Raw genomic sequence first — 24,597 nt, 5'->3', positions numbered from 1 at the left:
GATGAATTCTGTTTTGTCCATGTTAAGTTTTAGAAATCTAGCGGAGAAGGATGAAATAGCGGATAGACATTGAGGGATTCTGGTTAGTAGGGTGGTGATATCTGGTCCAGAGATGTAGATCTGTGTGTCATCAGCATAGAGATGATACTGAAAGCTGTGAGATTCTATGAGCTGTCCCAGGCCAAAGGTGTAAATGGAGAAGAGCAGGGTCTCTAGAACTGAACCTTGCGGGACTCCGACAGATAGGGGGCGAGTTGAGGAGGTGTGTGTGAGTGGGAGACGCTGAATGTCCGGTCAGTTAGGTATGACAATATCCAGGATAGGGCCAAGTCTGTGATGCCAAGGGATGAGCGGGTCTGCAGCAACAGGGAATGGTCCACTGTGTCAAAGGCAGAGGACAGGTCCAGGAGGAGGAGGATAGAGTAGTGCCGCTTGCTCTTGGCGGTTAATAGGTAATGCTCCATAAATGCTGATTATGGCCCCATCAGATGCTCCATACAGTCATTTGCCCCATGTAATGCTCCATAAATGCTGATTATGGCCCCATCAGATGCTCCATACAGTCATTTGCCCCATGTAATGCTCCATAAATGCTGATTATGGCCTCATAAGATGCTCCATACAGTCATTTGCCCCATGTAATGCTCCATAAATGCTGATTATGGCCCCATCAGATGCTCCATACAGTCATTTGCCCCATGTAATGCTCCATAAATGTTGATTATGGCCCCATAAGATGCTCCATACAGTCATTTGCCCCATGTAATGCTCCATAAATGCTGATTATGGCCCCATAAGATGCTCCATACAGTCATTTGCCCCATATGCTGTTGCTGCGATACAAAAAAAAAAATCACATACTCATCTCTCGTCGCTCAGGCCCCCGGCACTTGCTATACTCACCTGCTCTGCATTCCACCGTTGCCAGCCGCCGCTACGTTCCCCGTCCACTGCACTGACTGTTCAGGCAGAGGGCGGCGCGCGTTAATCGGAGCAGGTGAGTATGCTTACACAGCTGCCACTCCACCGCCCCTGCTGACCCCAGGGTATGACTCGAGTATAAGCCGAGAGGGGCAATTTCAGCCTAAAAAAATGGGCTGAAATTCTCGGCTTATACTCGAGTATATACGGTACTTTTCTTAGAATAATCATGAATAAAATCCATTTTCTCACCTATGGAATATCTTTTCCTCTCCTGGATTGATCCAGCCGTCAATGGATGGTCCTCTGTGTCTTTACTGATTCCTCAGACCTTCGTCTGGATGGGACACATGCAGCTCTTTATGGTTGGAGACACAAATCTTCACTCTAGGCTTTGTCTGATCCTTGTGACGTGATGTAGTGGAATTCCTGCACCTTGAACAACAGGTGTTTAGCAGAGCTATCCTACCCCGTGTGCAAGGGAAAGGAATCCACACAAAATAGCACATAAAATCAGATTTGGCTGTGGCTCGCCATAATGCTAGAAAAATTATCATTTCCTTACTTTTTTAAGTAAGAGAATGGTGAGGATAAAAAGGAAAGCAATATTGAATTGTGTGGATAAAACAAATCTTGTTTAATGTTGATTCAAAAAGTGATTACAAAAGTAAGGAAAAGTTCATAAGTTCATAGCACACAAAAAATAAGAGAAAACAAGCATTCATTTGTTCTTACATATGGTCTTGAGGCATGATGTGGTCCGTGTTGGAGATTCTCAAGGTGTAAGAGATCTGTCTGAACAGGAGTTAGGTCGGCTTATATACTATTTTGACCCATAGACTTACATTGGTTTCTATTTTTCTATCTCATAACCACATATGGTGATCTGCCGCTATGTTCGTAGCTTCTACCATATTAGAAGAACACTAGTAACTTATAGAATATGAATATTAGTTTTGTACATTACCTCATTTTGAAATGCTTTAGCATATAGCTTGTGACCCATTTACTATCTCCAAATAGCCACATATTGACAGTTCTGACAAGAGGCCTATAGTTATGACAAACAGAGAACAGATGTATCTAGCAAGATTCTCAAAATAGCTGTCACACACTAACCAGAATCTCTGCTTGCTAGTTAGACTCTGCATATACAGTATATTAAGTAATCTATACTTTTTATTATTGTTATATTAATACTAGATGGTGGCCCGATTCTAACGCATCGGGTATTCTAGAATATGTATGTAGTTTATTTATGAAGTTTTCAGAATAATGCAATCTATACAAAGGATTCGGCCGGCCGCGACCAATTAGCAAAGCGTGGTTCAAATTCCGCGCCAATTCGCGGGTGGACTGCTCCTGTTGCTGATTGTTCGCGGGCGGCCGGGCATGACCAATCAGTGAAGCCAGGGCCTGCTCAAGGTTTTTGAGGGCCCCAGGCGAAAGAGTCTCAGTGGCCCCCCTCTTTAACACATACCACGATTCATGATGCACAGATACAGCAGAGAAATATAGCACAGCCAACTAGCATATACATACCTCCCAACTTTTGAAGATGGGAAAGAGGGACAAAGTTTTCGGCGTGCAACGCACGCCGTGGCAAATTTTAGGCCACGCCTCTGACCACACCCATTCATAATTAGTCACACCCATATCCACGTCCCAACCACACCCATTTAGCACTGCTGATCACACTGTTTTATATACAATAATTATAAACAAAAAAAAATATGGCCACACAGTGCTCCATACTGTATAATGACCCCACATGATGCTCCATACTGTAAAATGGCCACACACAGTGCTCCATACTGTATAATGGCCACACAGTGCTCCATACTGTATAATGGCCACACATGATGCTCAATATTGTATAATGGCCACACATGATGCTCCATAGTGTATAATGGCTGCACATGATGCTCAATACTGTATAATGGCCACACATGATGCTCCATAGTGTATAATGGCCACACATGATGCTCCATACTGTATAATGGCCACACATGATGCTCAATACTGTATAATGGCCACACACAGTTCTCCATACTGTATAATGATCCCACATGATGCTCAATACTGTATAATTACCCCCTCACTCCTGTATGCATGGCTCATATTCCCCCCCCCTGTATGCATGGCTCAGGCTCATATCCCCCCCGAATGCATGGCTCATATTCTCCCCCTGTATGCATGGCTCATATCCCCCTCCTGAATGCATGGCTCATATTCTCCCCCCTGTATGCATGGCTCATATTCCCCCTCCTGTATGCATGGCTCATATCTCCCCCCCCTGTATGCATGGCTCATATTCCCCCCCCCCCTGTATTCATGGCTCATATTCCCCCCCGAATGCATGGCTCATTTCCCCCCCCTGTATGCATGGCTCATATTTTCCCCCTGTATGCATGGCTCATATTCCCCCCTGAATGCATGGCTCATATTCCCCCCTGAATGCATGGCTCATATTCCCCCCTGAATGCATGGCTCATATTCCCCCCTGAATGCATGGCTTATCTCTCCACCCCCCCGCTCCCACTCCTGTTCCCATCTTGCATGGCGCGCCGGCTTATGTCCCCCTTCATCCCCCGTCCCCCATACTCACCTGTCCTTCATACTCACCTGACTCACATCGCGCGGCCGCGCCGACATCCCTCTCACTCTGTCCCGACTCCCGGCGCAGCACCTTCTTCCTGCGTGAGCGGTCATGTGATACCGCTCATTAAGGTCATGAATATGCGCATATTCATGACCTTAATGAGCGGTACCACGTGACCGCTCATTCAGGACGAGCTGTGTACGCCGAGACCATCGCTGGAACAGGGTGAGTATCGTCTTCAAGGAGGGTGGGCGGTCGGGGGGGGGGAGATAAACAGACTGCAGGGGGGCGTGGCTTAACACAAGGAGCATGTCAGTTGCTTCTCCTTCTGTCTGCGGGATCAGAGCGTCCCGTGCTGGACAGCGGGGCGAAGCAACAAAACCGGGACAGTCCCGCACAATGAGGGACGGTTAAGAGCTATGCATATAACACAGCCCACGTAGTATATAACACAGCCCACGTAGTATATAGCACAGCCAAGTAGTATATTGCCCAGCCACATAGTATATAGAACAGCCCACAAAGTAAATAGCACAGACACGCAGCATATTGCCCAGCCACGTAGTATATAACATAGCCCACGTAGTATACAGCACAGCCACATAGTATATAACACAGCTCACATAGTATATAACACAGCCACGTAGTATATAGCACAGCCACATAGTATATTGCCCAGCCACATAGTATATAGCACAGCCCACATAGTAAATAGCACAGACACGTAGCATATTGCCCAGCCACGTAGTATATTGCCCAGACACGTAGTATATTGCCCAGCCACATAGTATGTGGCACAGACATGTAGTATATAGCACAGACACGTAGTATATTGCCCAGCCACGTAGTATATTGCCCAGCCACTTAGTATATACCACAGCCATCTAGTATATAGCACAGCCCACATAGTATATAGCACAGAGATGTAGCATATACCAGAGCCACATAGTATATAGCACAGCCACATAGTATATAACACAGCTCACGTAGTATATAACACAGCCACGTAGTATATAGCACAGCCACGTAGTATGTTGCCCAGCCACATAGTATATAGAACAGCCCACAGAGTAAATAGCACAGACACATAGCATATTGCCCAGCCACGTAGTATATTGCCCAGCCATGTAGTATATAGCACAGACACATAGTATATTGCACAGACACGTAGTATATAGCACAGACACGTAGTATATTGCACAGACACATAATATATTGCACAGCCACGTAGTATATTGCCCAGCCACGTAGTATATTGCCCAGCCATGTAGTATATAGCACAGACACGTAGTATACAGCACAGACACGTATTATATAGCACAGACACGTAGTATATTGCCCAGCCACATAATATATTGCACAGCCACGTAGTATATTGCACAGCCACGTAATATAAAGCATAGAGACGTAGTATATAACACTGCCCATGCAGTATATAACCCAGGCCACGTAGTATAGAGCACAGCAATGTAGTATATTGCCCAGCCACGTAATATATACCACAGCCATGTACTATATAGCACAGCCCACATAGTATATAACACAGAGATGTAGCATATACCAGAGCCACGTAGTATATAGCACAGAGATGTAGTATATAACACAGCCCACACAGTATATAGCAATGTGGCACCATATCCCAGGCATTTACCGATGCTCCTCACGACGCTCCGGTCCCAAGAGTGCATTGCGGTCTCGCGAGATGATGACGTAGAGGTCTTGCGAGATGTATGGACCGGACCATCGCGAGGAGCGGGAAAGGCCTGGGCTGGATCCGGGGGCCGACAGAAGGTGAGTATATAATGATTTTTTCTATTATTTTTAACAGATCTTTTTCCTATTGATGATGAATAGGCAGCATCATTAGTAAAAAGTTGGTCACACAGGGTTAATAGAAGCGTTAATGGAGTGCGCTACAACGCGGCATAATGTGGTCCTTTAACGCTGCCATTAACCCTGTGTGAGCGCTGTCTGGAGGGGAGTATGGAGCGGGCACTGACGACAGGGGAGTAGGGAGCGGCCATTTCGCGGTCGCACTCTGCCCGTCACTGATTCGTCGTGGCCGTTTGACCACGACCAATCAGCGACTTGGGATTTCCGTGACAGACAGACAGAAAGACGAAAGTGACCCTTAGACAATTATATAGTAGATTTTACAGTTAGGAGCTGGGATGCAGATGTGGAAGTGGGGCTGTTAATGGGGATATTGAAGTCTCTGAGTATAAGGGTTGGTAATTTTTAGGACATGAAGTGCGGCACCCAGACAGAGAAATGATCAAGGAAGTGGGTGGGTGAGCCTGGGGGACGGTATATGGCAGCTACTCTGAGGGAGAGGGGATGGAAGAGCCTGATAGTGTTGACCTCAAAAGAAGGGAATGAGAGTGATGGAGCTTGGGGGATGAGCTGGAAAATGCATTGTGGGGACAGGAGTATGCCGACTCCACCACCAAGTCTGTTTGTGGGTCTCAGGGAATGGGAAAAGTGTAAGCTGCCATGAGAAATAGCAGCAGGGGAGACAGTGTCAGAATCCTGAATCCAGGTTTCCGTGAGGGCCAACAGATAGAGTTTTTTTATAAAGTAGTTTTGGAGGAAAGGAAGCTTATTTCATACAGACCGTGGATTCCAGAGTGCACAATTAAAAGAGGGAGATGAAGGAGTACAGCTGATGCTAATGAGGTTAGTAAGGTTTTGATGTGAGGTGGGGGAAGGGTTGAGGTTGGTGGAGGGTGGACCGGGGTTGGGGGAGATATCCCCTGAAATAAGTTGCAGGAGAAAGAGCAAGTAGTTCTTGTTCAATGTCTTTGGGCAAGATGGGCTGAGGTTTTTCAGGAAGGTGAGAAGCGCATAGGATCTGTACATGGGAGAGGGAAGTAGAGAGAGGCTGATGTGTATGAGTTGTGATGGAGAGGGGATGGGGCGGTGGATGTGGAGGGCACACAGGGAAATAGAAATAAGGCATATGGTTAAAAGGGAGCATATAGTGTGGGTCACCGGTCTCCTGCCCTGACTCTGGGCGGATAGAAGATCAAATACACTAGGCCTCGCTACAACTATATGTTATAACACCTTTCACCAGATAACATCTACAGAGACCTCATGATGAATGTACAGCAGTGAGTATTGGATACAATGCAACAGATGAATTATAGCAAAGAGTCAGCAGGCAGTGTACACCTCGTACACACACGGCTCCGCTCCGTACACCTCGTACACACATGGCTCCGCTCCATACACCTCGTACACACACGGCTCCGCTCCGTACACCTCGTACACACATGGCTCCGCTCCATACACCTCGTACACACACGGCTCCGCTCCGTACACCTCGTACACACATGGCTCCGCTCCATACACCTCGTACACACACGGCTCCGCTCCGTACACCTCGTACACACACGGCTCCGCTCCGTACACCTCGTACACACACGGCTCCGCTCCGTACACCTCGTACACACACGGCTCCGCTCCGTACACCTCGTACACACATGGCTCCGCTCCATACACCTCATACACACACGGCTCCGCTCCGTACACCTCGTACACACACACGATGCTTCTCCGTAAACCTCATACGCACACGGCTCCGCTCTATACACCTCGTACACACACGACTCTGCTATATCCACACTGTAAACCCCTCCTGGCCCCACACATAAACTTCCCCTCTTCCAGCACCATGACAACCAGCACAGCAGAGTCCTGCATACACTGAGGCCCCTGATCATGTGACCCCTGACTCCTCCTCTCCTGTGACCTCATCACAGGTCCTGTGTGCACAGTGCAGCCATATAGGTGGAGTGCGGCTCTGCGGGTGGAGGTCAGTGCTGGAGGCTCCATTATTCTCTATGTGGAGTGCGGCTCTGCGGGTGGAGGTCGATGCTGGAGGCTCCATTATTCTCTATGTGGAGTGCGGCTCTGCGGGTGGAGGTCGGTGCTGGAGGCTCCATTATTCTCTATGTGGAGTGCGGCTCTGCAGGTGGAGGTCGGTGCTGGAGGCTCCATTATTCTCTATGTGGAGTGCAGCTCTGCGGGTGGAGGTCGGTGCTGGAGGCTCCATTATTCTCTATGTGGAGTGCGGCTCTGCGGGTGGAGGTCGGTGCTGGAGGCTCCATTATTCTCTATGTGGAGTGCGGCTGTGCGGGTGGAGGTCGGTGCTGGAGGCTCCATTATTCTCTGTGGAGTGCGGCTCTGCAGGTGGAGGTCGGTGCTGGAGGCTCCATTATTCTCTATGTGGAGTGCGGCTCTGCGGGTGGAGGTCGGTGCTGGAGGCTCCATTATTCTCTATGTGGAGTGCGGCTCTGCAGGTGGAGGTCGGTGCTGGAGGCTCCATTATTCTCTATGTGGAGTGCGGCTCTGCGGGTGGAGGTCGGTGCTGGAGGCTCCATTATTCTCTATGTGGAGTGCGGCTCTGCGGGTGGAGGTCGGTGCTGGAGGCTCCATTATTCTCTATGTGGAGTGCGGCTCTGCAGGTGGAGGTCGGTGCTGGAGGCTCCATTATTCTCTATGTGGAGTGCGGCTCTGCGGGTGGAGGTCGGTGCTGGAGGCTCCATTATTCTCTATGTGGAGTGCGGCTCTGCGGGTGGAGGTCGGTGCTGGAGGCTCCATTATTCTCTATGTGGAGTGCGGCTCTGCGGGTGGAGGTCGGTGCTGGAGGCTCCATTATTCTCTATGTGGAGTGCGGCTCTGCGGGTGGAGGTCGATGCTGGAGGCTCCATTATTCTCTATGTGGAGTGCGGCTCTGCGGGTGGAGGTCGGTGCTGGAGGCCCCATTATTCTCTATGTGGAGTGCGGCTCTGCGGGTGGAGGTCGGTGCTGGAGGCCCCATTATTCTCTATGTGGAGTGCGGCTCTGCGGGTGGAGGTCGGTGCTGGAGGCTCCATTATTCTCTATGTGGAGTGCGGCTCTGCGGGTGGAGGTCGGTGCTGGAGGCTCCATTATTCTCTATGTGGAGTGCGGCTCTGCGGGTGGAGGTCGGTGCTGGAGGCTCCATTATTCTCTATGTGGAGTGCGGCTCTGCGGGTGGAGGTCGGTGCTGGAGGCCCCATTATTCTCTATGTGGAGTGCGGCTCTGCGGGTGGAGGTCGGTGCTGGAGGCCCCATTATTCTCTATGTGGAGTGCGGCTCTGCGGGTGGAGGTCGGTGCTGGAGGCTCCATTATTCTCTATGTTGAGTGCGGCTCTGCGGGTGGAGGTCGGTGCTGGAGGCTCCATTATTCTCTATGTGGAGTGCGGCTCTGCAGGTGGAGGTCGGTGCTGGAGGCTCCATTATTCTCTGTGTGGAGTGCGGCTCTGCAGGTGGAGGTCGGTGCTGGAGGCCCCATTATTCTCTATGTGGAGTGCGGCTCTGCAGGTGGAGGTCGGTGCTGGAGGCCCCATTATTCTATATGTGGAGTGCGGCTCTGCGGGTGGAGGTCGGTGCTGGAGGCTCCATTATTCTCTATGTGGAGTGCGGCTCTGCGGGTGGAGGTCAGTGCTGGAGGCTCCATTATTCTCTGTGTGGAGTGCGGCTCTGCAGGTGGAGGTCGGTGTCGGAGGCTCCATTATTCTCTGTGTGGTGTGCGGCTCTGCGGGTGGAGGGTCTACACCAGAACTGTAGCAGGTAAAGACCCCAATATCCACAGGTGTCCCTTCTAATTGGGGGAAACTGTCACCTCTAATAATCCTCGGACAGTTCTGACAAACACAGAAAAGTGCCCCTTTATGGAGGTGACAGAAAGTCTGTTTAGTCCCTTTAGCTTCATATTATCAGCTCTAATCCAATGGGGAGAGAGCGATTTACCCTGAAGAGTCACAGATTGTGGGGTTGTTGTAAAATGTTATATTTAGGGGGTTTTGTGTTGTCTCCTTATAAGAATCACAATGGTTTTGTTCCTTTTCCGCTGATAGATACAAACGACTATGAAAGACGGGAACCAAGGAAACCTGTATTACTCTCATAGTACGGGGCCTCCACACAGTATTGTCAGGAAACCTTCATATAGAGGCCGGTGGGGATGGAGTCAGTGACCGACTCTGGACAAATATGTTCCTAGAGCCGTAGTAGAAGATGAAGATGTCGTCCTCATCATGAAGTCGTTATTTCTCCTGTCACGTGTAATGAATATCTCCTGCAGTATTACTAATGCCGATTCCAGGGTCGGTAAATGAGACGAGAATTAGCGTTATGGAAGATGAGTCTATGAGGAACGTATTCAGCTGCCGACTCCGAGGGAGAAACTGCTTGTTGTCTGTGGCCTAAATATATAGGTTTTATTAGATGTCAGGAAAAAAGCTGAATGTTGTAAAATAATAACAATACCATTGGGTCCCCGCCAATCTCCGTATTTCCTGGTCAATCCTAATAATCTTGTGATTCCTACAGCCAATCAGTTGCCAAAGCAGTGAGTAACATAGCCAGAGATTGGGAGCATGGAGGAGATGTCTTAGTAAGAAATTCAACCTATGTTCCAGTCCATACAAGACTAGAGAATACAACATCTACACGTTCTATTTCCTGATATGTTTGTCCTTATTATCTCCAGTAATTGTATTATTACACAGGATTTTTATGATGTTACATCGGCTCATCTAATTCTCATTCAGGTCTCTACAATATCGGATCCTCTCATTGAAGATCTTCTGTATAAGAGAATTTCCTGATTTACCCCTCAAGGATGGATATGGACAGAGACAAGATGGCGGAGAGGATATTACACCTCACCCTAGAGATCCTCTTCCGGCTTACTGGAGGGGTGAGAGATTCTGATGACGTCACATTACATCATTCTTATCTATGGGAATAACAGATGGACAGAACTGGAGAGGTGAGGACTCTGGAAATGTCTGTAGTGAGATTTATTAATGTGTCTCTCCATAACCAGGATTACACAGTAGTGAAGAAGACCTCTAGTGATCGCTGTCAGGGCCCTGTGTCTGAGGGATGGGGAAGACCCCTGAGCCCAATCACAGGGCCTCCACCTCACCCCCTGATACATGAGGACATCAATGACCAGAAGATTCTAGAACTAACGTACAAGATGATTGAGCTGCTGACTGGAGAGGTGACACTGCTGGGAATGCTGGGACATTATACAGTAACACTGTGAAGGTTTCGGGGGATGACGGTATCATTGTGTGTGTCAGGTTCCTATAAGGTGTCAGGATGTCGCTGTCTATTTCTCCATGGAGGAGTGGGAGTATTTAGAAGGACACAAAGATCTGTACAAGGACGTCATGATGGAGGTTCCCCAGCCCCTCACATCACCAGGTAATAGACAGGACTAAATACACACGGCCTATAATTATCTGTATGTAAAGAATGAATTCAGTCCCTGTGTGTGTTTCCTCCAGATCTATCCAGTAAGAGGACAACACCAGAGAGATGTCCCCGTCCTCTTCTTCCACAGGACTGTAAAGAAGAAGATCCCAATGCTCCTCAGGATCATCAGGTAGATGGAGAGAAGGTGTTATGAAATCTCCCTTCTGATATGTAGACGACTGTGAAGGTCTTGTGCTCAGTCTTATCTCAGTCTCAGTTTTATCCTCCAGTATTATATGTTTTGGAAAAGGAAAGGACTGACCAGTTAAAATTAAAGAAGTTTATTTGGACATGATTAAAAATAAAACAATAAAACAACCTGACTAAGGGAGCACCTTTACGCCAGAAACACATCAGGTTGTTTTTATTGCTTTTTTTTTAAAATCCTGTCCAAATAAACTTCTTTCATTCTAACTGGTCGATGTGCCGTAAACATATATTTTCCTTCGTTTGCTGACTGCACCAGCAGGTTTGGCACCCACCAGACACATGCTAACAAACTCGCTTAGATTCCAGCTGGATACTACCCACATGAAGACTCCCTGTCCCTCCTTCCTGCCTATTATATGTTGTATAATGAGAACGGTGGAGATGGCAGGATTAGAGCTGATCATAGATGTGACTTCTCCATCTGTCTGTGACATTTACAATATTTGTTTCAGGGTGAAGATCTGACCCATATTAATACTACAGAGACATATGTGAGGGGTGATGAGTGGTGTAAAGAGGAGATTCCTACATATGACTACCCAGGTGAGTAGTAACCACCACTAAATACAGAGAAGTCACAGATTCTTCTTAGTCACCGGCTGTGGCTGCTTTATCGGTGGTGTAGTCTGGCCAAATCACAATCGTGTGATCACCATTTTGTCTCTAGACCACAGCTTTCTCTAAAATCCAAAACTTTTCAAATGACTTTGGGCATTAAAATCCATTTTTTGTAGTACCTATAGCCTGGAGGATCCACATACCCCCTGAAATTAGGAAATTCTAACCGTTACCCGCCCAGATCTGTAAACTACAAAGACAAATAACCTCATACGTAGAATGTGCTGATTAGGGTTGAGTGAAGCGGATCGGACAAACTCAAAAATCGCTGACTTTCGGCAAAGTTGGGTTTCATGAAACCCAAACCGATCCTAGTGTGGGATCGGCCATGAAGTCGGCGATCAGCGCGCAAAAGTCGCGTTTCGTATGACGCGTTCAGCGCCATTTTTCAGCCAATGAAGGAGGACGCAGAGTGTGGGCAGCGTGATGACATAGGTCTCGGTCCCCACCATCTTAGAGAAGGGCATGACAGTGATTGGCTTGCTTTCTGCGGCGTCACAGGGGCTATAAAGGGGCATGCACGCCGACCGCCATCTTACTTCTGCCGATCTTAGCATAGGGAGAGGTTGCTGGAGCTTCATCAGAAGAAGGGATATTAGAGAGGGAAGATTAACCCCCGAACTGCTTGTGCTGTAGCGATTTCCACTGTCCAACACCACCTTTTTTTTGCAGGGACAGTGGAGGCTATATTTTTGTGTATCAGCTCTGTAGCTTATTAGGCTCCCTGATAGCTGCATTGCTGTTTGCACCGCTGCTGTGCAAACCAACTGCTTTTTTAAAAGCAAAAATCCTGTTGCTCCTTTCTGCACAGTTATCTTGTTTATTTGTCCACACTTTTGTGTGCAGCAGTCCTTTTTATTGCTGCCATACTTGTCCAGAGATCATTGTAGGGAGATTGAAATTGTACTACAGTCCTTGTATTTTTTAATATATCTTCCAGCCACTTTCTGCCACTTACATTGTGTTGTTTTATACACTGGGCCTGAGTTTTGGTTCAGTCCCCCCCCAAAAAAAGTGAGATTCAAATTCTCAACAAGTTTATATACACCTTCTCCCTTGTTTTACAGTACGATATAATGGTTGTTAGTTTGGTTAGATTTTCCAAAAAATGAGGAAGTCTGGTGGAAGAGGCCGTGGGCGTAGGTTGCCAGCTGGTACTGATGGTGGTGGTGGTGGTGGAGGTGCATCTGGTGGTAGTGGGGAAAAGCACAAAAGCACCTAAGGCTGGAGGTGTTGAGTCGTCGTCTGGCTACACAAGGCCTCGAAGGCTCCCTTATCTGGGAGTAGGAAAAAAACGCTATAGCACCTTACACGGTGACACAGAGGAAGGAACACATGACATTGAAGAGGAGGTTATAGATGACCCAGTTGTTGACCCAGATTGGCAGCCATTGGGGGAAGAGGGTGCCGCTGGCAGTAGCTCTGAAGCGGAGGAGGATGATCCGCAGCAGCCATCTACATCGCAACAGCTGTCATCTGTCAGGCCCGTATCAAGCCAAAAACGTTTGTCAAAAACATAAACAGTTTTAGGACAGCGTGGCCATCCGGTCAAAGTAGCACAGCGTGCAATGCCTGAAAAGGTATTCAATAGTAGGAAGAGTGCAGTGTGGCAATTTTTTTAACCAAGGTCCGAATGATCAGTGCAAAGTTATGATCAAAGACCTTTAGCAGAGGGAAGAATCTTCAAAATTTAAATACAACGTGCGTGCTTAGACATTTAACCAGCATGCACTTGCAAGCCTGGACTAACTACCAAACGTCCCGTACCGTTGGTGCACCTGCTCAGAATGAAGGTAGCTAGCAACGCTACATTGCTTCCCTCACTGTAAGCCCACCGGTTAGGACACCACCAGCAGCAAACGTGGAGGTATCGTCACAAGGCCAAAGCAGTCAGTGAATCACAAGGTTCTTGGTAGGAAACACTGTATGTAGGCCAATATCAAGAATACCATCAGCAACCCTCTCTCAATCCGCCATGTCCACCACCACCACCACCGCTAGTTCCACTATATGCAGCTTTCCAGTCCAGCTCACCCTACAAGAGAATCTTGTTAGGAAAAGAAAGTACTCATCCTCTCATCCGCGTACACAGGGTTTGAACGCCCACATTTCTATACTAATCTCTTTTTAGAGATGATGCCCTACCGGTTGGTTGAAAGCGAAACTTTCAAAGACCTGATGGCCTACGCAGTACCACGCTATGACCTACCCAGTCGACACTTCTTTGTGAGAAAAGCCATCCCAGCCCTCCACCAGCATGTCAAAGACTGCATTGTCCATGCACTGAGGCAATCAGTCAGTGGAAAGGTGCACCTCACCACAGATGCATGGACCAGTAGGCATGGCCAGGGACGTTACGTGTCCTTCACGGCGCACTGGGTTAATGTGGTGGATGCAGGGTCCACAGGGGACAGCCATAGTGGTACAGTTCTGCCTAGCCCACGGTCTAGGAAACAGTTGGCTGTAGGCGTTCGCCACCCCTCCTCCTCCTCCTCCTCTTCCAGAAGCGAAAGCTCGTCCACATAGCGCAGTCGCACGACTACTCCATCCGCAGCTGCCAGTGTTGCACACAAGGTGTCCCATTATCGAACAGCTAGTGGTAAGCATCAGCAGGCTGTGTTACAAATGAAGTGTTTGGGCAACAACAGACACACCGCGGAAGTACTGGCCGAGTACTTGCAGCAAGAAACTCAGTCATGGCTGGGCAGTGTACATCTTGAGGCAGGCAAGGTAGTGATAACGGAAGGAATTTTATGGCTGCCATAGCCCTTTCAGAACTGAAACACATACCTTGCCTGGCTCACACCTTGAACCTGGTGGTGCAGTGCTTCCTCAAAAATTATCCGGAGTTACCAGCCCTGCTGAAGGTGCGAAGACTTTGCTTGCACATCCGCCGGTCGCCCGTACACTCCAGCCATATGCTGAACCATCAGCGGTCTCTGAATCTTCCCCAGTCCCGCCTAATAATCGACGTTGCAACAAGGTGGAATTCCACACTGCACATGGTTCAGAGACTGTGTGAACAGAGGCGTGCTGTAATTAATTTGTGGGAGGATACACATACATGGGCAGGTAGTTGAATCGCAGACATGGAGTTGTCTGGTGTGTAGTGGTCGAAGCTACAAGACCTCTGTCAAGTCCTTCAGTGTTTTGAGGAATGCACATGGCTGGTAAGTGCAGACGACGCCATCATAAGCATGAGCATCCCACTTATGCGTCTGCTGATGCAAAGTTTGGCGCACATTAAGGAGCAGGCGTCTGCAGCCGAGGAGGAGGGAAGCCTTGATGACAGTCAGCCATTGTCTGCTCAGGGAACTCTCCTGGACGAGGTGGTGGGCGAAGAGGAGGAGAAGGAGGATGATGGGGATGAATATTTATGGGAGGAAGATGCTTCTCAGGGGGCAATAGAAACTGGTGGCGTTGCAAGGTCAGGTACAGGGTTTTTGCGGGACACAAGTGATGTTGATTTGCAAGAAAGTGTTCCTCAACCCAGCACAAGCAGTGAATTGACACCTGGAACATTGGCCCACATGGCTGAGTATGCCTTGCGTATCCTAAAAAGGGACCCCCGCATTATCAAAATGATGACCGATGACGATTACTGGTTGGCCTGCCTCCTGGATCCACGCTACAAAGGGAAATTGCAAAATATCATGCCACATGAGAACCTTGAGCAAATGTTGGCTACCAAACAAGCCACTCTTGTAGACCGTTTGGTTCAGGCATTCCCAGCACACAGCGGCGGTGATGGTTCTCACACGAGCCGTAAGGGGCAACATGGCAGAGATGTTAGAGGTGCACAAATCAGAAGTGGCGTTGGACAGAGGGGTTTTATGACCAGGTTGTGGAGTGATTTCGCAATGACTGCTGACCCGACAGGTACTGCAGCATCAATTCAAAGTGACAGGAGACAACATTTGTCCAGTATGGTTTCTAACTATTTTTCCTCCCTTATCGATGTTCTCCCTCACAGGTCATTCCCCTTTGATTACTGGGCATCTAAAATAGACACCTGGCCTGAATTAGCAGAATATGCATTACAGGAGCTTGCTTGCCCAGCTGCTAGTGTGCTATCAGAAAGAGTCTTCAGTGCTGCTAGTTCAATCCTGACCGGAAAAAGGACACTTCTGGCAACCCGAAATGTTGATGATCTAACATTCATTAAAATGACCCAATCATGGATTTCAAATTATTTTGCCCCACCTTCGCCTGCTGACACGTAGCTTGCCTGAAAAATGTCTTGCTTTTGGCCTCCTCTTACTGACTTCTCCAATTCCTCCATTTGCAGCTGCTGAATGTCCACCATAGGCCATTTTTATACCTCCCTAAATGGGCTGACTCCCCACACAGGGATGTGGTCACCACCTGGCGCAAGCACCCGTGCGAGTGCCGTTTGCCTGGACAGGTGGGTGGGCCCACTCTTGGGCGACGGCACAGGGTCCCTCATAGTACAATGAAGTGTCTTTGACGGTGGTGGTGCACAATAATAACTTCAATAATTAGCATCATACCAACACCCAAATAAGAAAACAACCAGGGGGAGTGCCTACCCCTAAACTGGCCTACCTCAACCTACCTACCAGCGGAGGTTGGCACCCTAAACCTGCGCACTGGCGCCCCCGCTCCTCGACGGCTCTCCCTGCTCACCCTGTTGGGCCCTATAGTGGCAGGGAGTGAGGTAGATGATGAATAGGTAGGTGAGAAAGAGGAGAGATATGTGTGCAGTATTTTAGATCTTTCTTTTATAAAGGCAGCTGATAGATACAGTAGGTACCAACTTAACCTAGGGAAGTTTTGTAATACAGCATTTTGTTAATATTATCAGAACACTTGGCCTAGTTAACAAGCTGACGATAATTGCTCCAGCTGCCTTTATAAAAGAAAGATCTCAAATCTTTAATAAAGAGTTAAGTTTTAATGAGAAATAAAGATAGGGGGGGATACCTGTAAGCTAAGTAACGAGTTGATCCCTCTGATATATTGACGTAAAAGCTGTGACATAATGGTGGTGCACAACCAACATCAGACACACCGTCGTAATATGAGGGGCCCTGTGCCAGTACCGCCACCCACAAGAGAGTGTTTCCCCCCCCAGCTCGAACAGTGCTCTACCACTTGCAATATTTACCTCTCCCTGCTCCACCACTGTGTAGTCTGTGCTATTAAATCCTTCAATGGCACTGCCAATACAAATTTGTTGAAATAATAGATGATAGTTAAAATATACAGGGGCCCTGGCCTCCATTTAGACCAGTTAATACTTTGCGCCTACTACCACTGTCTGCTACTCAGCAGAAGAGCCCACCCCTGTACCTAGCTATGCCACCTGTTTATTTATGAACAATTTTTTTGGCAGAAATTTAGCCCACTTTATTATTTGGGCCTACTAACTGTGTCAGCCACTCATTACAGTTTTCCTCCACTGAACAAAGCAATGCTGCCTGTTTAGTCCTGTTACCAATTTTGAACTGCATTTAGCTTACTTTATTATTTGGGCCTATATCTGTGTTTCCTCCTCATCCTGCCCATTGCCCAGCCACTGCTAGATGAGTCTGCTGGTACATTGACCCAGACCACTACATTCCCCTTGCACTCTACACAGCCAGAATCTGACCCTGCTGAAAGTCAGGTTCGCCTTCCCGCATACTATACCACCTTACACAGGGACAAAGAGGAAGGTGCAGATGAAAGTGCAGGTTCCTTCATCAGGTGGGGGGATATACTCGTTGGCTACATCACTGGCACAGGGACCCTCAGAGTACGCAAAAGTGTCGCTGCCAGTGGGAGGCGCCACCCGCTGTCAAACACACCGCCGTACTATGAGGGGCCCTGTGCCAGTGCCAACGAGTGGGTCCCCCCTGCTTGCTCAGGATCACAGTACTTGCAAAGTTGAAAAACTTACCTCCCCCTGCTCCACCGCTATGACGTATTCCGCGTTTCCTAGGCCCACGAAAATCTTGAGCCAGCCCTAGCCCCCCACAACTTTAGCCAAATGACCCCCAGTTTTCAATGCCTAACTATTATTATAAAGTAAATTAAGATTGACAAGCTTCAGGAATAAGAATTGATGTTTTTGGCATTAAAATGGGCACTGTAGGTGTTTTCCTGTCCTCCACTCACTGACTTTGATTCCCCATTGACTTGCATTGGGTTTCGTGTTTCAGTCGGCCCCCGACTTTTCGCAATAATCGGCCGATTTCACCCGACCCGACTTTTGACAGTCGGGTTTCGCAAAACCCGACTCGATCTGAAAAAAGTAAAAGTCGCTCAACTCTAGTGCTGATAAGTTAAAAAATCACTTGAAGAAAAATTTTATAGTGGGCTTGTAAGAGAAAGCGGAGGGTAATGATGCTGTTGGCTTCCTAGAACCCTGATATCTTATTGGATGAATCCACCTTCTCTACCTTCTGTGCTGGTGAATGTGCTCATATGGTCCCTACAAGACCAGGTCCAGTCTTTCAGGCCCAACTTCACTTTTATGATCGACAACAGTAAAGGTGCAGTGAGGCCAAGTGTGAATTTCTGTACAATAACAACAGTTTATCTTTATTCTGACTCTTCAATTTCTTTTAAAATAGGATTGCGATAAACTACATAAAACACATTATACCTGTGCCATGATATATCTCTAAGCTGTGCATGGCTGATGGCTGTAATATACATTTACTCACGCCTGCAGGAGATGTGTTGGCATGGCTCGAGACCTGGTTTCATGGATTCACTCCTTGTCATAAATTCCATTACTGCACAATCTCTCCTGAAATGGGGAGCACTAATATTTTCTCTAGTGTTTTCTTTGACTATCTAATATTTGTTCTTGAAACTCATCTGGCAGAAAATATTGATCCTTACGATAGTTTAGTTTGCAAAGAACCACTAAGCCCCATTCTGTAATTGTTCCAGAGAGGTTTCACCACTAGTTACTCATTCTTTACTGATGAAGAATTTGATCATTTCTTTAGATGTGGTATTGTCTATAGTCAGTTTTTGACTACAATAGTTAGGGTCCAAAATACTCTGATAACCATTTCCCGCAGCCAGCTTTGTGTTCCTAATCTGGGCCCATTTTTCAAATCTGACGTGTGTCACTTTATTTGGTGATAATTTTAGAATTTTTCGCAAAATATAAGCCCCGTTTTTTCCACTTTCACAAAGTGGAATAGTAAACAGATAGACCTCACAAATTATTTTACAACTTCTCTTGATTCTGAAATTACTCTATACATGGTTGTACACTACTATCTGGGCACATTTCAGGGTTGAGAAGGAAGGGAGTGCCATTTAGCTATTTGAATCCAGATCTTACTGGAATAGTTTTGCAGACACATAGAGACCCCCCCCCCAGGCTTGGGCCATAGTGTTGCCCACTGTTCAGTGGTGTAACATGGGAAGAACAATAGTTAGGTAGCCGGGTCAGAACCTGTAAGGCAGAGAAAATACAAAATCAGAAGACGCAATAGTAGTCAACAAACAGGCTAGGATCACAACAGGAAACAAATACACAAGCCGGGAGGTGAGCATAGAGAACTGAATCAGACGAGAACAAGGCTGTATCTGGCAGCTTCCTTAATATGCTTTGAGCTTTTGTAGAATATGGGGCTATCCAATTGGCGGAATCAGGGAGCAGATTACTTCAGCTGGACAGAACATGCACCCATACTGCCAGACTGGTTTGCACTAATTGCCCCAGGCACCCTTATCTTAGTGGCTAAATTGAGGCTACATTGCCCAGAGCTTCTGGTTTCAACGTTTACTCCATAACCAGCCCCGCCTGCCATGTGGATAAGGACACACCTGGTGACAAAAGCAGGCATCTTAGGAGCAGATCTGAAAAGAGATGTGACACGTCATCTGCAGAAGCCCTAATATGAAAAAAATTCAGAAAACCAGAGCAGTTGAAATCCCCATAAAATGACTCCATTTTAGAAATTGTAACTCTCTGATAATTAATCTGTCATGTTGGACGATATTCACACTAGGGCGTCCGACAGACAGCGGTAATTCCACATTCGTCCACTATTCACTCATTGGCACCTACTAGATTTTATCTAGGTTGTCTGGGGTTAATTTAGCTGGTACTCAGGTTGGAGGCTGGGTCTCACCCACTGCCTTTAAAGGGAACCTATCACCCCCAAAATGGCTGGTGAGGTAAGCTCACCGGCATCAGGGGCTTATCTACAGCATTCTGTAATGCTGTAGATAAGCCGCCGATGTTACCTGAAAGAGGAGAAAAAGACGTTAGATTATACTCACCCAGGGGTGGTCCCGCTGCAGTCCGATGGGTGTCTCCGGTCCGCTCCGGCGCCTTCCATCTTCATTCCATGACGTCCTCTTCGGGTCTTTACGCCGCGGCTCCGGAAAGATCAGAGAGGCCCGGTGCCTGCGCACTGCAGTACTTTGCTCAACAGGGCAGACAAAGTATGCCTGCACCGGAGCCGCGGCGTAAAGACCTGAAGAGGACGTCATGGAATGAAGTTGGGAGGCGCCGGAGCGGACCGGAGACACCCATCCGACCGGACCGCAGCGGGACCGCCCCGCAGCGGGACCGCCCCTGGGTGAGTATAATATAACGTCTTTTTCTCCTCTTTTAAGTAACATCGGGGGCTTATCTACAGCATTCCAGAATGCTGTAGATAAACCCCTGATGCCGGTGAGCTTACCTCACCAGCGATTTTGGGGGTGACAGGTTCCCTTTAAATAGTTCTGCTGGACTTTGGGCGTCACCGATAGCTTGTGCCTAGTGATTCCTGTCTGAAGTGGTGGTCTTGGAGTAGAAATATCGTATCTGGTGGTGTATTATCCTTTGTCATATTTCTCCTTCCTATATTTGTATTTGTTTTTCCCTGTGCACGTTATAGTGTTTTCCTGTGTGTCTGCGGCGCGGTGCGTTTTTAGTTTTCCCTGTCTGTGCTTTCTGTTGAGGTTGGTGTGTGGTCTAATCACTGGGTGGCGGGTGGAGGTTTCAGCATAGGGCTGAAACAGGAGTCAGGGTCAGGCCTGGTGGCCCAGACAAGCACACCATTAGTGTAAATTCTGGGAGAGGGACAGACAGGGTTTTCCCTAGTCTGAGGGATATCGCAGGGGCCCGGGTAACCAGCCTTAGTCTACCCAGTACCCCCGTGACATAATCTATCGAAGTAGTGCCTGTTTTTTTAGGAGAAAAATGCAAATATACCATTTTATTACCCAACACATAGTGCCCAGATTGTGCTCCAGGAGACACACACACCATGAATTTAAGTGGGTTCTTCTCACTATAGTAATGCCAAATACATGGATGCTAAATGTGGTTTGGGCACAACGAAAGGCTCAGGCTCAGAGAGGGATATTTGACTTTGGGAGAGTGTGTTGGATAATGGAAGCAATTTTACTTTTCAAGAGCCTTTGAGCAACTAATAATGTGGAAACCACTGTTTTTTCGCTAACAGATGGTTGACCTGAGTGGGGACTTTGTTTTTTTGTGTGAGATGAATAGAAGTTTTTATTGGTATTATGTTCGTCAACATAACTTTTCTTTGTGGCTTTTAATTCCATATTTGAGAGACAGAATGAACAAACTGTTGAACACTATGCTCCACTGGTTCATTCTATGAGATTTTCTATTAGACTGTGAGCTGTCATTGTCTTGGTGAAGAATTCAATATTTTTACATAATTTGCCATTTTTACAGACAGTTTAAGTAGAAATGTTAAATGACATTCAAAGATATTTTATTCATAAATAATAATTGGTTTATATCTTGGCAGATGACTGTACCAAGAGGTCAGAGGGACTGCTGACACCTTCAATTTTTAAATCGGACAATTTTGAGATCCCACAGGATACAATTGAAGTGAATGCCTTTACTCCAGATATACCATCATCCCTTCACTGCAAAGGTCTCCCATCTGATCCTTTGAAACAGGTCCTGTCTTCTGATTCATTAGCAACAACTAAGGAAAATCAGAGTCACAAAATAAGCATTAAACACGGAAATACTCCTAAATCAAAGAAGCCATTTTCATATTCAGAATATGGAAACAGTTTTCTCATCGAAAATTCTTTCCTTAAACATCCAAAAACTTACAGGGTGGAGAAAAGATTTTCTTGTTCCAAGTGTGTTAAATTATTTATGCACAAATCACATCTTGTTAGACACCAAAGAAGTCACACAGGGGAGATGCCTTTTTCATGTTCAGAATGTGGGAAATGTTTTCATCTGAAATCGTATCTGGTTAAGCACCAGAGAACCCACACAGGGGAGAAGCCTTTTTCCTGTTCAGAATGTGGGAAATGTTTTAATCAGAAATCGTCTCTGGTTACGCACCAGAGAACCCACTCTGGGGAGAAGCCTTTTTCATGTTCAGAATGTGGGAAATGTTTTCATCTGAAATCGTATCTGGTTACGCACCAGAGAACCCACACAGGGGAGAAGCCTTTTTCCTGTTCAGAATGTGGGAAATGTTTTAATCAGAAATCGTCTCTGGTTACACACCAGAGAACACACTCTGGGGAGAAGCCTTTTTCCTGTTCAGAATGTGGGAAATGTTTTAATCAGAAATCGGCTCTGGTTACGCACCAGAGAACCCACTCTGGGGAGAAGCCTTTTTCCTGTTCAGAATGTGGGAAATGTTTTAACTTTAAAGGGAATTTTGTTAAACACCAAAGAACCCACACAGGGGATCAACCTTTTTCATGTTCAGAATGTGAGAAATGTTTTACACAGAAATCAGATCTTGTTACTCACCAGAGAACCCACACAGGGGAGAAGCCTTTTTCCTGTTCAGAATGTGGGAAATGTTTTAATCAGAAATCGTCTCTGGTTGCGCACCAGAGAACCCACTCTGGGGAGAAGCCTTTTTCCTGTTCAGAATGTGGGAAATGTTTTAATCAGAAATCGGCTCTGATTACGCACCAGAGAACCCACTCTGGGGAGAAGCCTTTTTCCTGTTCAGAATGTGGGAAATGTTTTAACTTTAAAGGGAATTTTGTTAGACACCAAAGAACCCACACAGGGGATCAACCTTTTTCATGTTCAGAATGTGAGAAATGTTTTACACAGAAATCAGAGCTTGTTACTCACCAGAGAACCCACACAGGGGAGAAGTTTTTTCCTGTTCAGAATGTGGGAAATGTTTTAACTTTAAAGGGAATCTTGTTAGACACCAAATAACTCACACAGGAGAGAAGCCTTTTTCATGTTCAGAATGTGGGAAATTGTTTTAATCAGAAATCGTGTCTGGTTACGCACCAGAGAATCCACACAGGGGAGAAGCCTTTTTCCTGTTCAGAATGTGGGAAATGTTTTAACTGGAAAGCAAATCTTAATAGCCACCTGAGAACCCACACAGGGGAGAAGCCTTTTCCATGTCCAGAATGTATGAAATGTTTTAATCAGAAATCAGATTTGGATAGGCACCAGAGAGCACACTCAGGGGAGAAACCTTTTTCCTGTCCAGATTGTGGGAAATATTTTAACCATAAATCAGATCTCATTATACATCAGAGAACCCACAAAGGGGGTGAAGCCTTTTTCATGTTCAGAATGTTGGAAATGTTTTAACCAAAAAATATATTTCTTAAAGGTGTTGTCCTTTGCTAGGAAAACCCCTTGGCATTCCTCATATTTGGCCTATTTCAAATAAAAATATTCATACTCCCTTTCTGTGACTGTGTTGTTCCAGTGGGTTTAGCACTCTTGTTCCCGGGGCTCATGTGAAGTTGTTACAAAATCAGCGCTGGCTTCACTGTTCCTGCCTTCGGATGTATTGGACATCAGCAGGAAGCCAGGGCCACCGCTGCTCTCTGACTTATTCTTATTTTTTGACATGACAAAAGTGGAGACAGTGAACCATGTTTAAAAACGCACTTGCTTTCGAAACGCATCTGGTATTTTATTAGTCTTTTCCCTATATTCCCTATGATCCTTAAATACATTTTTCCTACATGTTTCAACCAAGAAAGAAAGACTTTTTGATACAACTATATTTTAGCTTTGATAAAATAAAGAATTCATCATTTTAAACATGTCTTGGATTTGTAAAGTAGAAGCTGGATCAATCTCTCCTTTTCCAGTGAGAAGGGTTTGTCCAAGTAGTGGACATCCCCTTTTAAACATCACAAATCCCACACAGAGAGATACTATTATCATGCATACAGTAGAGTGTGAAAAATAAATTACTAGAAAATCGTATTTTGTTGACCATCAAAACTGGGAGACACTACATATGTCATTGACAAAATGTACAAAAACATAAGATAGTCATGTAATAAAATGAGAAAAGATCATTACTAGGAATGAGGGAACGTGCTCGGTGATACTGATATCACTTGAGTATCTGGGTGCTTGGAAATACTCGGTTCGCATTAGCCGTTGCAAGGATTTGAAGTTTGAATCCCCACTCTGCATGTTTGGTGTCTGTTACACAGCCAATAAACATGCAGGGATTGCCTGCCAGTCACTGTAATGCCGTAGCCATCTCAGTAGTGGCATTACTATTATTGGCTGGCCGTATTATATAATTATAATCAGGGGTTATAAAAGAACAGGTGCCACCATGCTCAGCACACTGACGCCATTGCACAGCACAGGGACAGTTCTTATTGGAGGAAGAGAGTGATTGTACAGGCCTATGTGTGCACAGTATAACGAATCAGAGTCCTTTAGTGTTGTTACTGGTGCTGAAGTTGAACCATCATATTAACAGTCATTGTAAGGACGAATCTTGTGCTTTGTTGTTTTTATCAGATGCATTCTTCACTTAGCCTAGTGTAGGACAGTTGCATGAGCATGGTGATTGGCTGAATACAGGGGCTTAGTGCTTTGCAGTCCTTTGCTAAATATATAGCAGCAGCAGTTGACCATATTCCTTTCTTTTTTTGGGGGGGGGTTGGGGGGGGAATAGACTATAATGTTATCCATAGAATATCTCTTGCTTTTTGCAGCATTTCAGTGGTTTATAACACTCCAA

The 24,597-nt window shown here is 46.5% G+C and overlaps 1 protein-coding gene across 4 annotated transcripts; it reads left to right on the top strand.

Moving 5' to 3' along the window:
- The first annotated feature begins 7,204 nt into the window (after positions 1 to 7,204).
- On the top strand, positions 7,205 to 23,776 carry LOC143766515 (uncharacterized). Of its 4 annotated transcripts, XM_077254264.1 has the most exons (8): positions 8,897 to 9,121; positions 10,105 to 10,253; positions 10,383 to 10,562; positions 10,645 to 10,768; positions 10,852 to 10,949; positions 11,482 to 11,572; positions 21,394 to 22,835; positions 22,918 to 23,776. In XM_077254264.1, the coding sequence occupies exons 2-7, from the start codon at positions 10,176 to 10,178 to the stop codon at positions 22,797 to 22,799; spliced, it is 1,977 nt and encodes a 658-aa protein (XP_077110379.1). In that variant the 5' UTR covers positions 8,897 to 9,121; positions 10,105 to 10,175; the 3' UTR covers positions 22,800 to 22,835; positions 22,918 to 23,776. The 4 variants fall into 4 exon arrangements, with proteins under 4 accessions (XP_077110376.1, XP_077110378.1, XP_077110379.1 ...); XM_077254261.1 differs by lacking the exon at positions 8,897 to 9,121 and adding an exon at positions 7,205 to 7,340 and having other exon boundaries at positions 21,394 to 23,776; XM_077254263.1 differs by lacking the exon at positions 8,897 to 9,121 and adding an exon at positions 7,316 to 7,450 and having other exon boundaries at positions 21,394 to 23,776.
- Positions 23,777 to 24,597: the final 821 nt, after the last annotated feature.

This window comes from Ranitomeya variabilis, chromosome 4 (assembly GCF_051348905.1).
Source record: "Ranitomeya variabilis isolate aRanVar5 chromosome 4, aRanVar5.hap1, whole genome shotgun sequence".
Taxonomy (NCBI): Eukaryota; Metazoa; Chordata; class Amphibia; order Anura; family Dendrobatidae; genus Ranitomeya; species Ranitomeya variabilis.
This window is presented reverse-complemented; position numbering and strand designations above follow the sequence as displayed.